The sequence below is a fragment of the Rhinatrema bivittatum genome, unplaced genomic scaffold (genome assembly GCF_901001135.1).
Source record: "Rhinatrema bivittatum unplaced genomic scaffold, aRhiBiv1.1, whole genome shotgun sequence".
Taxonomy (NCBI): domain Eukaryota; kingdom Metazoa; phylum Chordata; class Amphibia; order Gymnophiona; family Rhinatrematidae; genus Rhinatrema; species Rhinatrema bivittatum.
Genome location: NW_021820810.1, coordinates 40,629 through 56,891, shown reverse-complemented (window position 1 = coordinate 56,891; position 16,263 = coordinate 40,629). Strand labels below are relative to the sequence as shown.

General features: G+C 47.3%; 1 protein-coding gene across 1 annotated transcript in view; it reads left to right on the top strand.

Moving 5' to 3' along the window:
* LOC115082157 (integrin alpha-11-like) overlaps positions 1-16,263 on the top strand; it is a gene marked incomplete at its 3' end in the record, with an annotated part of 150,722 nt that overhangs the window by 96,578 nt on the left and 37,881 nt on the right. The window contains exons 14-18 of the mRNA XM_029586415.1: positions 4,106-4,309; positions 5,427-5,557; positions 8,676-8,842; positions 13,539-13,681; positions 14,792-14,902. Of these exons, the coding sequence (XP_029442275.1) occupies positions 4,106-4,309; positions 5,427-5,557; positions 8,676-8,842; positions 13,539-13,681; positions 14,792-14,902 (756 nt within the window). The remainder of the gene's footprint in view (positions 1-4,105; positions 4,310-5,426; positions 5,558-8,675; positions 8,843-13,538; positions 13,682-14,791; positions 14,903-16,263) is intronic.

Here is a 16,263-nt window from a genome sequence, read left to right as displayed (position 1 = left end):
TTTAAGATGACCCTGCTCCCTAAATGGCTTTACCTACTGCAGAACCTCCCGCTCTTATTACGACGACGGGACTTAGCTCGGGTAGAGGGGGAGTTGCGGAGATTTCTGTGGAGTGGGGGACGGTCTAGATTACCTCTTCGCTGGTTACAAAATTCGTGGAGAGGGGGTGGTCTGGGGGTCCCTAACCTTGCCAATTATAACCTTGCCTGCAATATGCGGCTTATTCGCAATTGGTTACAGGGCTCCTCGCATTATGCCCTGCTTTCGCTGGAGCGGACCCTTTTATATCCGTTGGCTCCCTCTTATGCCCTACAGGGCAAAGTAAGCGATCTCCCTTGGTCTACCTTACATTCGGCATTTACCTGGCCCATACGGCAATCCTGGAAACGTTTTGTAAAACTCATGCACGCCCCAACTGTGTGTGCTCACTTGCTACCTATTCGGGGGAACGCTGAATTCCAACCAGGCACGCAATCGGTTATGTTCCGGGATTGGGAGGCTCGGGGGGTGGAATATTTGGGTCATATGTGGACCGCGGAGGGGGTATTAATGCAGTTTAATGACTTTCAACAACTTTACGGTTTCCACTCCAAACACACATTTCCCTACTTGCAAATCCTCCACTATCTCAAGTCCCTGCCACCGGAGGCCAAGGATATCACAAGGTACCAAGCCCTAGATGAGGTGTTCCAATTTGGGGCTGCTAAGACCCCGTCTTTGTCTCAGTATTATAAGATATTACAAAAACGTACCCAGGTAGAGGTGTGCTCCTCTCTCGTTGATCGTTGGAATAAAGATGGCGAGTTTCTTATTACCAGTTTCATTTTGCATGTCTGTTTTGGGCGAATAGCCAGGATCTCTACCAATATGTACTACAGGGAGATGCAATACAAATTTTTGACCCGTGCGTTTATCTCCCCTCAAAGGGCGCACCAACTGTCAGTGGCCATTACGCCGTTTTGTGTCCGTTGCCCTGGACGGGTGGGTACGTTGTCCCACATGTTTTGGACTTGTCCGGGCGTACTTGGCTTCTGGCGCAAGGTAGCGACCTATTTAATGGATTTGCTCGATGTGGCATTGCCCGTCTCCCCTTTGTGGTTTTTATTCGGGTGCATCTCTCCACTTCGTGTCAGGGATCCTGGCTCTTGTCAGTTGTTCCAGAAGGTGAGTTTGGTGGGAAAGAAAACGATTCTTCTCGTTTGGAGGTCTTCGGATGTTCCATCGTTTTGGACCTGGAGAAATCAACTGCATAGCATGATGACCATGGAAAGCATGGTGGCACGAGGATCGCCTAGCCGCCGGCGCCGGTTCACTTCCATCTGGACTTTATATCTTCAGACTTTGTCACATCGCGTACGGAGTTTGTTTTTGAATGATTGATAGCTTCGATTGAGGGCCCACGGGCTCCCTCGTGTGGAGTCTTCGTCTGACTGCCTTTCTTTAACCAGTATTATTCATGTTTACGGCACATAAAAGGGGGGGGGGGGTGCTGTGGGAGGAGAATTATCGCCCTGTTGTTGGGTCTGTTGGTAGAGGGAGAGATATGAGTCCACTCTCTCTTGTACTGTCTGTTTATTATTGAATTGCAAAACCCAATAAAAATGTTTGAACATAAATGTGCTACTTAGTAACTTCATGGTTTGTCCCCTAGTCTTTGGAGTTTTTTTGAAAGAGTAAACAACCAATTTGCATTTACGCGTTCCATTCCATTCATTATTTTATAGACCTCTATCATATTTCCTCTCAGCCATCCCTTCTCCAAGCTGAAGAGACCTCACCTCTTTAGCTTTTCCTCATAGAGTAACTACTCTATTCCCTTTATCAATTTGGTCGCCCTTCTCTCTACTTTTCGTTTCCGCTATATCTTTTTTTTTTTTTGAGATGTGACAACCAGAATTGTCCACTGCCCTCTAGATGTGGTCTCCCCATGGTGTGATGAAGAGTTTTATGATATTCTCCATTCCTGTCCTCAGTCTACCCCTTTCACCCTCTTGCATCCTTCTTCAGGGAGATGAGATGGCGGGTCGCCCTGGCCATACATTTCATTCACAAGGCTGTAATTTACCATTTCTTAAGCACACAGTAATATATAGTTTCCACTCTGATGAAAACCTGCAGTTCTCCTGCTCTGCTTTTCATGAATCTTGGCAGCAGTGGCCGGCAGATTCTGGCTCTCGTTATTGCCATGATGAAGTGTGGCAGGCAGACAATGCTCGGAAAATTCATGAAAATTGAGTGATGTGACTCTTGGATTTATTCTTGGTGAGCTCCAGTGCCTGGGTCTCTAGAGCATTGAACCTGTTCTGCCCGGGGGCTTTCAAAGAGCTGTGGAGTGGTTAACTTTCTACGGATTCTCAACTGAAGTTAACTGGTTAAAGTTAGAGCTGAATATTTGTTTTGTTTTATTTCTTTCTCGTGTTTTGTATACCGTCAATCGGTTTCGCCATCAGAACAGTTTACATCGTTCTGATTTTAATATCCATTTAAATCTAACTGCACCTAGGGCCTGATTCACCAGGCTTTTCAACATGAATCGGGCCCTTAGCAGTCAGATGTGGCCAGTTAGTGATGAATATTGCACTAATACTGGCTACATTTGAAAAACCCACTTGGCACAATATGACCCAGCCTCTTTTTTTTTTTTCTCCATCTAAATCTCTGTACACAGTGGACAGGGAGGGGGAATTTTTAACTAGCTAGATTTATGCCATTTAAAGCCACTTTGAATATTGACCCTCTGCGTGTCTGTGGAGTTGCACTGCTTCTGCCTGGAGAGGGGTGTGTGAGTGTGTGTGTGTATGGGTAAAGGAAGCTTGCACTGCTGCTCTCTTTGCTGTACCTATCCTGTGGAGGGGCAGTGTGTGAGTGTGTGTGTGTGTGTATGGGTAAAGGAAGCTTGCACTGCTGCTCTCTTTGCTGTACCTATCCTGTGGAGGGGCAGTCTGTGTGAGTGTGTGTGTGTGTGTATGGGTAAAGGAAGCTTGCACTGCTGCTCTCTTTGCTGTACCTATCCTGTGGAGGGGCAGTGTGTGAGTGTGTGTGTGTGTGTATGGGTAAAGGAAGCTTGCACTGCTGCTCTCTTTGCTGTACCTATCCTGTGGAGGGGCAGTCTGTGTGAGTGTGTGTGTGTGTGTGTGTGTATGGGTAAAGGAAGCTTGCACTGCTGCTCTCTTTGCTGTACCTATCCTGTGGAGGGGCAGTGTGTGAGTGTGTGTGTGTGTGTGTGTGTATGGGTAAAGGAAGCTTGCACTGCTGCTCTCTTTGCTGTACCTATCCTGTGGAGGGGCAGTCTGTGTGAGTGTGTGTGTGTGTGTGTATGGGTAAAGGAAGCTTGCACTGCTGCTCTCTTTGCTGTACCTATCCTGTGGAGGGGCAGTCTGTGTGAGTGTGTGTGTGTGTGTATGGGTAAAGGAAGCTTGCACTGCTGCTCTCTATGCTGTACCTATCCTGTGGAGGGGCAGTCTGTGTGAGTGTGTGTGTGTATGGGTAAAGGAAGCTTGCACTGCTGCTCTCTTTGCTGTACCTATCCTGTGGAGGGGCAGTGTGTGGGTGTGTCAATCTTGCACTGCTTCTGTCGTTAGTGTCCTGTAATTAGGCAGTGTGTATGTGTAAGAGAATCTGACCCTATTCTTTTGGTAACATTGAGAATTAGGTTTACATTTGTGTTCATCTGCCTCCTTTTACCTATAATGAATTCAGTAAAGAATGTAAACTTGGATGTATTTTCTTGTTTTTGTTGTTAAAAATACATTGGAGGAGCTGGGTGTGGTCCCAGAGGGAGATTCAGGACCCCAGCTTGGTAATCTTCAATGGGTTTCTGTCTCTGTGAATCACCAATCCTGTATTAAAGTGACCAGTTTTCCGAGTTTTTCAGAGATTAGCTGGCCGATTGCACATCTTTAAGTCAGTGTGTGGGCAGAAGAAGGTAGGGTGGGATGTAGGTCCTTCTGCCCTTCTCTGAGGGGTATTTTAGCCTTTTGGGAAATTGTAGCTGATATGTTAGTGCTGATGCCCATAGCCACATCATATAGGGTCATGGGTCATGCTTGATGGCTCTTGCTTTGATTATGACCAGGAGCTCTCCTCCTTCTCTCTGGCTTAACAGGTTAGATTTGTTTCTGATGGGTCACTGAAGGTCATGGATAGCTCCCAGAATTCTCGCTTTGGTTCTTCCATCGCTGCTGTCCCAGATCTCAATCAGGACACGTACAATGATCTTGTCATTGGTGCCCCACTAGAAGAGGACAACAAGGGAGCAATCTATATCTTCCATGGCTTCAAAAGGAACATCCTGAAGAAGTATAGACAGGTGAGTCCTGCTGCTCTCAATACAGCACCCAAGATTCCAGCTGGAGGAAGGATCAGATCTCCTTTAACAATGACCATCCTGGGCTGGCACATTGGCTTAATGGCAGGGCAGTGCACTCCCATGCAGAGAACCTGGTTTGAGTTCCTTTCTCAGGTCTTCCCCCTACTTCTAATTGATCCAGCAGCTGGCATGCTTCAGGTTCCCCATTAGCCTCACCTCACCGTGGCTTCTATCTAGGGCACACTCATATCTCCAGGAACGAGGTTTGTTCTGAGCTGGAAGGGAGGGTGCAAGCTCTACTGGCCTTGTTTTGCTCAGAGTTCTTCATTCAGATATCCCTGGTGCATAACTAGAAGTCATTTTCTGCCCCCAAACAATGTGTACACTGCAGCTGCAGCACATGATCAAAGGAACATGGAGAAAGGAACATTTCAATGTGCCGCACTGCCGTGGCATCATGGCATCTTTATGGCTTCTGGCAAAACTAGCAAAGAGCCACCAACAGTGGTGCTACTGAATATTTGGAAAGAACCCGTGGCAGTGCAGGGACACTCAGAAAAACAAAGTGAAACAAACTAGCAGCTGGTCTGCCCTGGGAGACGAAGGCAAAAGGTTGCAAGGGAAGTCTCTTCCATGCTAGCTGGAGGGGCAGGGATGCAAGATGAGCCTTTTTCCTAGGGGAATGAAGGTGGAGAGGTATAAATTGAACCCTTTCATGGTGGGATAGAGGAGTGGCTGATGACTCCCCTCCTTGTCGGGATGGAGGAGCTGGGATGTAATCTGAGCCCTTTCCATGGGAGAATGGAGGGCAAGAGCTATAGTTAAGCCCCCTCTTTGAGGGGATGGAGGGATGTGAGATGGGTCCCCTCTGTGGGATGGAAGGGAAAGGGGTCTATGAAAAATGCAGGGGTAGAGGTCTGAGAGCATCCCCCTTCTCAGTGCAAGGGATGGGGAGGGTCCTTTTAAGTGTTCACCATCTCCAAATTCTTTCCTACACCCTTCATAAGCTGCTTTCAGTAGGCAGCAGCAGGACATGGGATTAGGGATACGGATGGGGGAGATGTGGCCATTTTAGATGGGTTCTCCTTCCCATGAGGTTGGCTTTGTGTTTTCTCAGAGAATAGCAGCGTCGGACCTGGCTCCAGGACTCCAGTACTTTGGCTGCAGCATCCATGGGGAACTGGACCTGAATGAGGATGGGCTGGTGGACCTGGCTGTGGGGTCTCTGGGCAATGCAGTGCTCCTGTGGTATGTGGTGCCCCCCTCCCTCTGATGTCTACATGGCCGGGGGTTGTTACCCAGCTCCATTATGCAATCGTATCCTCACGCTAATGGGTGATACCAGGCCTCCCCTGCCTGCCCTCCCTTCTGGGGAGGGCAGGCAGGGGAGGGAGGAGGACACCAGGAAGGGGGGGGGGGGGGAGTAGAGATTAGGTAACAGAAAAAGGGGGTAAATGTTAGATAAGAGGGGAGGGACAGAAGAAGACATTAGGTGGGCATTGCAAGCTATGGGCACCCAGGGCTCATTGGCCAGTGCTGAATCTTTATTGAATCTTTACCGATCCCGCCCCTGCCTTTACGCAGCCTTTAGGAAAGAGAAGGGGAGGGGTTGGAGAAGGAAGTCAAGCAATTGTTTTCTGTTTTGCTGTATCTGCTCCACCCTCACCTCCCCCCTTCCTGTCTGCCCCATGTGGGGAGGGGAGAGGCAGGAGAAGGGAGCAAAACAAGTATCATCTGCTGTGCTCTGGCCTCATCCATTCCCTTCCTGTCCCTAGGTGAACTGGAGAATGGAGCAGAGCGATGGTGTTCAGGTCTGCAGTGTCTGCTCCAGCCACGTCCCTCCTGTTTCAACAGGCAGCACTTGGGAGAGAAGAGGAGGGGTTTGGCTGGGGCAGAGGAGGAAGGAGGAAGAAGAGACCCCAGAGCACAAGTCAGGGGAGCTGTAAATGATTCACAGGGAGGGAGAGGAGATAATTGCTGGTGCTGTGAGATGAGCTGTAGATGGGATAAATTCTTGGAGAGGTGAGGAAGGAGTGGCACAAAAGGGGGCAAAGACTAAGGAGATGAGGAGAGGGATAAATGCTGGAGGGAGCACGAGAAGGGAAAGTGACTGTCGCTTTCTTCCTGAGATCAGCAGCGCAAGCTTGGGTTATCTGAGGTGATGAGAGAGGGTCAGGTGCTGCCTGAGGAACATGTGGGAGGAGGGGTTGTGTGTGGGGGAGTGAAGGGATGGGGTACGGGTGCTAGAGAGCGCGAGAGGTGGAGATGATGATGGAGGGATACAGAGAGCCAGAGATGGTGTTGGAGTGGAGGTGGGGCAGATGTGGGTATGGAGGGTGTTTGTTAGAAAGAGCCAGATGTGGTGAAGTGGAGATGATGACAGAGAGCTAGAGATGGGGAAGGAGAGCCAGAGGTGTGATGGGAATGGTGGGGGTGAGGAGTGACAGAATGTTTAAGAAGGTGAGAGGGAGCCATGATTGGGAGGGGAAGTATTTGAGCAAGCGAGAGAGAGAACGGGGTGACGGGGTTGGGTGTGCGAGAGCCGGAAGGGTAGGATGGAAGCGGGAAGCATGAGAGAGGATAATTAGGGCTGAAAAATCAGACTGAAGGAAACAGAATAACATGAGAGAAGTGATAAAGCCAGTGTCTGATGATGGGGTGTGGTGAGAGAGAGGAGGTGACCCTGCTGGGGAGAAGGGAGCCAAATAGCAGGAGATTGACGGATGGAGCCACCCAATGAGGGAGACATGAAAGACTGAGAGGGTCAATGGAGGGTTTAGAAAGTGACGTTTTGGGACAGGGAGAACTTAAGGATGAGAGATGGTGAAGGATAGGAGTGAGGGAGAAGGAGGGATGAGCTCTAAGATTGAGAGAATAGAGAGAATGAATTGATGTTGATGCATGGGAGAGATTTAGATGAAGAGAAAACAAGTTAGAAGACAGACGAGGAAATCAGAAAAAAGAGACTGAGAACAACACAAAAAAAACCTCTCACCCAGATAACAAAGGTAGAATAAAGCATTTATTTTAAGTCCAGTGTATAGGACCTTTGTTTTCAGTTTTTATTTTATTTTACCCAGGAATTTATCAGTGTTTATTACAACATGAACAAAAACAGGAGAACTCAATGGAAAGAAATCACTCATCATTTTTTGAGGTAAATATTTTTGTTATAGTAATAAAGTGATAGATTACCTGGGAAAATAAAATAAAAACTGAAAGCAAAGGTCCCCAGTGATAAACACTGATAGATTCCTAGGAAATAAAATAAAAACTGAAAATAAAGGTCCCCAGTGCTAAACACTGGATTTGTGGGACGCTGAAAGGTGAAGTAGTACTAGAAGTAGGGGGGCTTTCCCCCAGTTCAGATATTTCCCCCACTCTTCATCCTAGATTTTCTCCCCCGAGACCCTCTCTTCTTCTCCTCTGTCTATCCCTATCCCTGGTCTTCTCTCCCTCTCCTTTTCCCCATCTCTCCTCCTCTCTCCCAGCTCCAGTCCTCGCTATGTCCCTGGTGCTCGCTGCCTCTCGTGCTGCTCCTCTCTGCTCTCTCCTTCTCCCGAGCCTCTCACCTTCTCCTCTGTCTGTCCCTATCCCTGGTCTTCTCTCCCTCTCCTTTTCCCCATCTCTCCTCCTCTCTCCCAGCTCCAGTCCTCGCTATGTCCCTGGTGCTCGCTGCCTCTCGTGCTGCTCCTCTCTGCCCTCTCCTTCTCCCGAGCCTCTCACCTTCTCCTCTGTCTGTCCCTATCCCTGGTCTTCTCTCCCTCTCCTTTTCCCCATCTCTCCTCCTCTCTCCCAGCTCCAGTCCTCGCTATGTCCCTGGTACTCGCTGCCTCTCGTGCTGCTCCTCTCTGCTCTCTCCTTCTCCTGAGCCTCTCACCTTCTCCTCTGTTGTCCCTATCCCTGGTCTTCTCTCCCTCTCCTTTTCCCCATCTCTCCTCCTCTCTCCCAGCTCCAGTCCTCGCTATGTCCCTGGTGCTCGCTGCCTCTTGTGCTGCTCCTCTCTGCTCTCTCCTTCTCCCGACCCTCTCCCCATCCATAAGATTCCCTCTCTCTGCTGCTACTTGACATCCCCTTTCCCAAGGCAGAAAAAAAATACAATAAATTATAAACTCCTAAGCAAGTCTGGAAAGCGACTTTATTTTTACAATGGGAAATACAATTTATAGTATTTAATATGCAAATGTATGAAATATACCACCGAATGTTAGAAGCTTTGCTGTGGCAGAAAACTGGGGGCTGTGGGTCCTCACGAGCCAGCGATACCAGGGCAATATGGGCCCCCAGCAAAGCATTAGCCTTGGCCCTTGCTGTGTTGCAGAGAAGCGGGCCCTGTCATGCAGACTGCGCTTTCTTTACGCCCTAGGAGTCGCAGTGTGGTGCAGATCAACGCCAGCATTAAGTTTGAGCCCTCAAAAATCAACATCTTCAACAAGGACTGTAAGAGGCACGGAAAGGAAGCCACCTGCCTGCTGGCTTTCGTCTGCTTCACCCCCATCTTCCTCTCCCCTTTCTTCCAGAGCCAGCGGGTCGGTAAGTGATGGAGAGGCTTAGTGTTCTGTGTTTCTCATGTACTGATCCGTCATCAGAGCGGGGACAGCATCCAAAGCTCACGTAGAACAGGCACCTGGTGCACTAACCAGTTTATAGGAATTTTAGGCACTTTTTTCCCTTCCTGAGCGCGATCACCTCTCCTGGGCGCGCGATTGAATATTTAAATGAGGAGGTGCTAGGGACAAATGTGCGCCCAGGAGAGGTGGCTGTCAGCAGGTTAGGGAAACGGATATCCGTTAATTGAGCATCCCTTTTCCTACCTGACCATCGGCACACTTTCTTTTTATTATTATTATTATTTGTACCTAATTTCTTTTTTTCAGTTCCTCAGACTTAATATCGCCATGACATTAAGATGGAGGAACTACAGAAAAGCAGTATTTTCTGCTTTTCTGTCAACCTTAGGGGCTTCTCAGAACTTAGCACCTGCTCCAGGGCAGTAAAAATGTGCACATTGGGTGAACATTTGTTTTTGGATCAGGGGAAGAGCTAACAGCCCCATCAACATGCATTTGTATGTGATGAGCCCTATTAGCTATGAGCTGGTTTGGACACGCTAATCCCCTTATTGGATAAGGAGTTGTGGACGCCCGTCCAAAATGGGTGTCCAACCACAGATTAACCAGTGCGCTTGGCTGAGCGCACCCTATTGCACTGGCCCGATACAGATTAAAGAACTGAGCCCTGAGAGAGTGCACAGCTGCAATGTCTTGATCCCATGCATGCCAGATGAGAATAGATCCACTCAACCACACTTCTTGTAAACACCGCAACAATAACCTGTGGCTAATGGAATGAAATGCAGCGTTAGAATCTAATAAGATCAGAAAAGCATCCATACCGGGAGTCTGCTTTGACCCTAATTTCATTGGTTAGGGCTACCGGAGCCGTCTATGTGCTAGAGCCCGGCCTAATGCTGAATTGTCTAGGGTGCAGAATTAGATAACTGGTTATAAACAACTCTTTCTATGATCTTAGAAAGAGAAGGTAATTTGGAGATAGCTCTATAATTTTGTAAAGAACTGTGATCAAGTTTAGCATCCTTTAGACTTGGCCTAATTAGCGCCTGCTGTAACATGGAAGGAGCATTCCCTTGATCAAGGCTCGCCTTGACAATTGCAGTAAAGCATGGAGATAAAGGCAATCAGCTTTGAGGGAGTTAGGCCAAGAAGTGATGTGGATGCTCCCATGATCTCAAGAGCTTTTATAAACCAATCTGAGAGAGCTTATTAAACTGCGTAAATGCGCTACTACGAGGCCTTTTTAATGCAGCTGCTCATTAAAATATTGCGTCGGGCGCCCAGAAGGGGTAGCTGGCCTATGTGAACCTTACTGCCACTATTAGCAGAGCCAGGGCTCTCAGTTCCACAGCTACTTTATAAGACTTGATGCTTGGTGTCCTCATTGACAGTTTTTTCTTTAATAAACCTGAATCCAGCATGTTAGCAAGGCCATTTACTACTGGTCCTTAAAGCATAAGTATGAGTGTCCTCAGTATGCAAGGCGCTCTGAGTAATGTCATTCCATGAATGAACCCAACACTCAAACGTGACCAGCAAACAGCCAAGGTGTCAAAGTTTAGATTATTTAGCTTCCTGTTCTTAAACGTTCGGGTAGCAGCTCTGACATGTGAGGCTCGGATGATCCGGGAATGATGGAATTTTGCTGAATAAGTGAAAGATAATCTGAGGGCCCTGCTGCGAGGCAGCTGCTGAATCAGCTGAGAGAGGCCGTACATGGCAAGAAGTGTGCGGCTGCGGAACGAGTTGGATTACCGAGTGAAAGGGAATAGCAGAAACGCCAGCAATCACGGCATTGCCTTCATCAGGTGGGCGATAAACCCGTAAGCAGAAGAATTAAGCTTCAGGACTAAATTTAAGCAGCAGTGTATGAAGTGGTGGAACAGGTACCAGGTTTAAGCGTGAACCTTTAAAGTGATATTAAAAATAAAGGCTAACTCTCCTCTTCACGTTCTCCCCATATTCCCCAGGGCCTCCTCAGCCACCCCCCTGATTCCCCTTCCTGCCAGGAGAGCTCACACTGCCCAAATGACCGGATAATTCTCAAAGCCACTGGCAGACGTTAATCAGCGGCTAAAGTTCCTCCATTCCTTCAAGATGCGCAGACTTTCACCGCATTCAGATGAGTTGTTCCCGGGAGAGGAAACCTAAGGAGGGAGACTGCAAATTCAGATCTTCATATCTGCTGCTCCCTACAAAAAATGTGGGTGCCAGTGACTGCACGGACTTAGCACCAAAGTGTGGATACTGCCACATTCAAATCTGGCACAAGGCCTGCGGGAGAAAAGTTCCATAAAGAGCAGGCAGGGTAGCACCGACTACGAAAATAGGCGCAGTCTGTACAATATTGTCCAGGCATGCAGTATCCTGACAACAGTCACTACCTCTGCTGTCGTCTTGGAAGACGTCACTACCTGTACTGTCCCCTAGAACCAGTCACTACCTCTACTAATTCCCATAAAGGCAGTCACTACCTGTACTGTCCCCCTAGAACCAGTTACTATCTGTACTAATTCCCAAAAAGGCAGTCACTACCTGTACTGTCCCCCTAGAACCAGTTACTATCTGTACTAATTCCCATAAAGGCAGTCACTACCTGTACTGTCCCCCTAGAACCAGTTACTATCTGTACTAATTCCCATAAAGGCAGTCACTACCTGTACTGTCCCCCTAGAACCAGTTACTATCTGTACTAATTCCCAAAAAGGCAGTCACTACCCGTAGTGTCCCCTAGAACCAGTTACTATCTGTACTAATTCCCAAAAAGGCAGTCACTACCTGTAGTGTCCCCTAGAACCAGTTACTATCTGTACTAATTCCCATAAATGCAGTCACTACCTGTAGTGTCCCCTAGAACCAGTTACTATCTGTACTAATTCCCAAAAAGGCAGTCACTACCCGTAGTGTCCCCTAGAACCAGTTACTATCTGTACTAATTCCCATAAAGGCAGTCACTACCTGTACTGTCCCCCTAGAACCAGTTACTATCTGTACTAATTCCCAAAAAGGCAGTCACTACCCGTAGTGTCCCCTAGAACCAGTTACTATCTGTACTAATTCCCAAAAAGGCAGTCACTACCTGTAGTGTCCCCTAGAACCAGTTACTATCTGTACTAATTCCCATAAAGGCAGTCACTACCTGTACTGTCCCCCTAGAACCAGTTACTATCTGTACTAATTCCCAAAAAGGCAGTCACTACCTGTACTGTCCCCCTAGAACCAGTTACTATCTGTACTAATTCCCATAAAGGCAGTCACTACCTGTAGTGTCCCCCAGAACCAGTTACTATCTGTACTAATTCCCCTAGACACTACAACAACCACAAAGAGCAGTGCTGCGAACCTATATAAATTCAACTCCGCAAATCACAAAAGGTATCGCCACAAAATGTTTTCAACAAAAGCTTTTCACCATTGGTATATACTTATATACTGTAGAAAATATTTATGAAACAATGGGATCGCATCAGCAAGCCTCTGACGACGCGCTCGGTTGAACCAAGCGCGTATATAAGTATATACCGATGGTGAAAAGCTTTTGTTGAAAACATTTTGTGGCAATACCTTTTGTGATTTGTGGGGCTAATTCCCCTAGAACCAGTTACTATCTGTACTAATTCCCATAAAGGCAGTCACTCCCTGTACTAATTCCCCTAAAACCAGTCACTATATCTACTAATTCCCTTAGAAGTTGTCATTCCCTGTACTAATTCCCCTAAACGCAGTCACTACCTGCACTGGCCCCCTAGAACAAGTCATTAACTGTACTAATTTCCATAAAAGCAGTCACTACCTGTACTAATTCCCATAAAGGCAGTCACTACCTATACTGTCCCTCTAGAACCAGTACCGAACCCTAGAACCAGTCACAATCTGTACTAATTCCCATAAAAGCAATCGCTAACTGTACTGTCCTCCTAGAACCAGTCACTATTTGTACTAATTCCCATAAAAGCAATCGCTAACTGTACTGTCCTCCTAGAACCAGTCACTATTTGTACTAATTCCCATAAAAGCAATCACTAACTATACTGTCCCTCCTAGAACCAGTCACTATCTGTACTAATTCCCATAAAAGCAATCACTAACTATACTGTCCCTCCTAGAAGCAGTCACTACCTGTACTAATTCCCATAAAGGCAGTCACTACCTATACTGTCCCTCTAGAACCAGTACCGAACCCTAGAACCAGTCACAATCTGTACTAATTCCCATAAAAGCAATCGCTAACTGTACTGTCCTCCTAGAACCAGTCACTATTTGTACTAATTCCCATAAAAGCAATCACTAACTATACTGGCCCCCTAGAAGCAGTCACTATCTGCACTGTCCCTCTAGAAGCAGTCACTGCCTGTACCAATTCCTCTAGAATTAGTCACTACCTGTACTGATTCCCCTAGAAGCAGTCACTACGTGCGCTGTCCCTCTAGAAGCAGTCACTACCTGTGCTGTCCCTCTAGAAGCAGTCATTCCCTGTACTGATTCCCCTAGAAGCAGTCACTACATGCGCTGTCCCTCTAGAAGCAGTCACTACATGCGCTGTCCCCCTAGAGGTAGTGTCGGTTTTCATACTCTTATCCAGGTAATGGTTCACCTGTGTATGGGCAACTTCTGTCCTTGAGACATTGCTAAGGGTCTGCCTTCTGTCTGCCCAGCAATCACATATAACACCACCATTGACGACAGGAGATATACCCCACGGGCCATCTTAGATGAGAATGGAGACAGATACACTCAGAGAAACCTCGTGGCGAGAGCCGGGAAGATGCACTGTGAGCAGCTGAGCTTCCACGTGCTGGTGAGTACAGCTCAGGGTGGCAGAAGGTGCTGTGGCTTTGTGAGACCCATGTGCTACGGGGTCCACGTTGTCCTGCTTTCCATGTGCTGCTCTGAGTCACGGGGTGCGCCTGAGATGGGGAGAGGAAAACTAGAACTGGCTCTTTGATGTGGCTAAAGTTGTAGGAATGTTTTCTGTTTCTGTCTGCCCTCAAACAATACCATTCCTCCGTCTGCTCACACACAATGGGCCTGTGTGTGAAAGGTTTGCTCACATTAAATGCTTTTTTGGAAAATGCTTAGTACACAGGGCCCCATGTGGGTTGGGAACAGCAGAAAGGGAGCAAGCAAACCTAGGAAATGATCAAAACAGCAGCAGAAATAAGCGATTCCGGATGCTAGCCAAGCTGAGTAAAATAGGAAAGCTGCAGGCGGACTGCACACTCGCCAGGCCAAGCTGGCGCAGCTTCAGGGAGTAACCTGGCTGAGCTGGGATGCAGGGCATGGAGTGGGCAAAGGGCGCTGGACGCAAGGAAGGACAGAGAGTAGACAGCCCAGGAGAAGCATGAAGGCCCCCTACTCATGACAGCACTCATTGCAAGAAGGAAATCGCCCCCTGAGTTTAACGATTTCCAGCAGAACCAGAGGAGTTTTCAGCTGCAAATGTGGCTAAAGCCAGCGGATTTACAATATCCCTGGCTCCGTTTACAGCTTAGCCAGCTTGCACTGAAAACCAGAGCTGAGGGACCACAAAGTCTGCAAAGAGTCCAGCACCCCCAGCCCTGCATTAACAAATAGAAGTGGGGGGTGAAGAAACGCCCAGAATCCCCAGTTCCTGATCACCCCATCTCTCCCCTCTCCCCTCTCCCCTCCCCCATCTCCCAGTCCCTTTCATTCCTGGCATCCCAAACCCTCAGCAGTTGAGAATCCCATGACACTCACTCATTCCCACAAAGCAGAGGGTCTCTCTCTTTCCTTTAGAACCTGTCCAGTTCATTAGGAGCTGTCGAAAGCTCAGCCTTCCTTCTAGCGTGCTCTTCCTCTCATCTCTGTGTCCTGCTGAGGGTTCGCTCTCACCCACTGTCTGCTCTGCATTGAGTGATCCCCTCGCTGTGCTCTCCCCTCTCCCCAGGACACTGCAGATTATGTGAAACCTATCACCTTCCTGCTGGAGTACCGGCTTCGCTATCCTGAGGATGGGCCGACACTGGATTATGCATGGCCGACCACACTGAGAGTTTCTGTACGTATCACTCTACGTGCTTCTGTGACTTATGATCCACTGCCAGAGGGTGGCATCTGCTCTGAAAAGCCTTGCTTTCATTTTATGTCTATTTTCCCTATGTACATCACTTTGAACTTTTCCATTTTAAAATGCATCTGCCATTCAGAGTACATTTAAAGCAAAAAAACCTGTCATGGAGTCAGTTGGGCCACTAGATATCCAAGGAGAGACAGAGATGCTCAGAGAAAGAAACAGCAAGAAAACTGGCTTTATTTATTTATTTACAATTACTTAGGAACTGCCATTCTAAGTCAGACCAAAGGTCCATCAAGCGCAGTATCCTCTTCCAAGAGTGGCCAATCCAAGTCACAAGTACCTGGCAGGATCCTAAATAGTGTGTTGAATGATAAAACCAAGAAAATGCAACACCATTTAAAAATAACAGAAAAGGCTAAGAGTTAATGAATAAATTCTTTGCCTCGATCTTTACTAAGGAGGATATTATTCACACTTGAAAAATTCTTTGATGGTGATTATTTTGAGCAATTAATACAAATCTCTGTGATAATGGAGGATGTAATAGATTAAGCTGACAAACCTAAGAGTAACAAATCACCAGGACCAGATGGTGTCCAAACCAGGTCCTAAAACAACGCATTAAGTAACAGAGACGTATGAAATTTCTCTGTGTTAATGCTTTACTCCACTGACCTAAAAGAACTCAAACATGAAAATGCAAACCTGTTACTAGTAATCTGTAACTTATTTAAAACAGCCACAATACCTAAAGATTGGAGAGTGGTCAATATGATGCTGATTTTTAAAAAGCGCTCCAGGTGTGATCCAGGAAACTATAGACTGGTGAGCCTGACATTGGTGATGATCTTAAAAACAAAATAACTGACCACATAGTTTAATAAGGGAGAGTCAACCTCATTTTTGCAAAACAAAATCTTGTCTTACAAATCTGTTAGAGGCCAATATTCAAAAATTGTTGAACAGACAACTTATACAGCTGAATTTAGGCCTGGGTCGCAATAGGCTGCTACCATGATCCGGGCTGATCATTTTAAAACGCTAGTGCTGGGAGAGTGGGTAAGATTGGGGTGAGGAACGGAATTAGGGGAGAGGATGGGGCCACGACAAAGGGGAACTGAGAAGGGGCGGGGAGTAGGGGAAGTGACACGACCGACCGCTCAGACTTTCATTTCTTTGTTGATACCTGGAGGGGCTTGGAGGAGGTGCATCTTCTTTGCACCATTAAGTGGGAGCATGTAAAGCCCATGCCTCAACTGGTTTTCTATCAGGCCTTTGAAACTGAACTGCTTATATTCTTTTGAATATAGCCGGTTAAGCTAAAGTTATCGGGGAATACATTC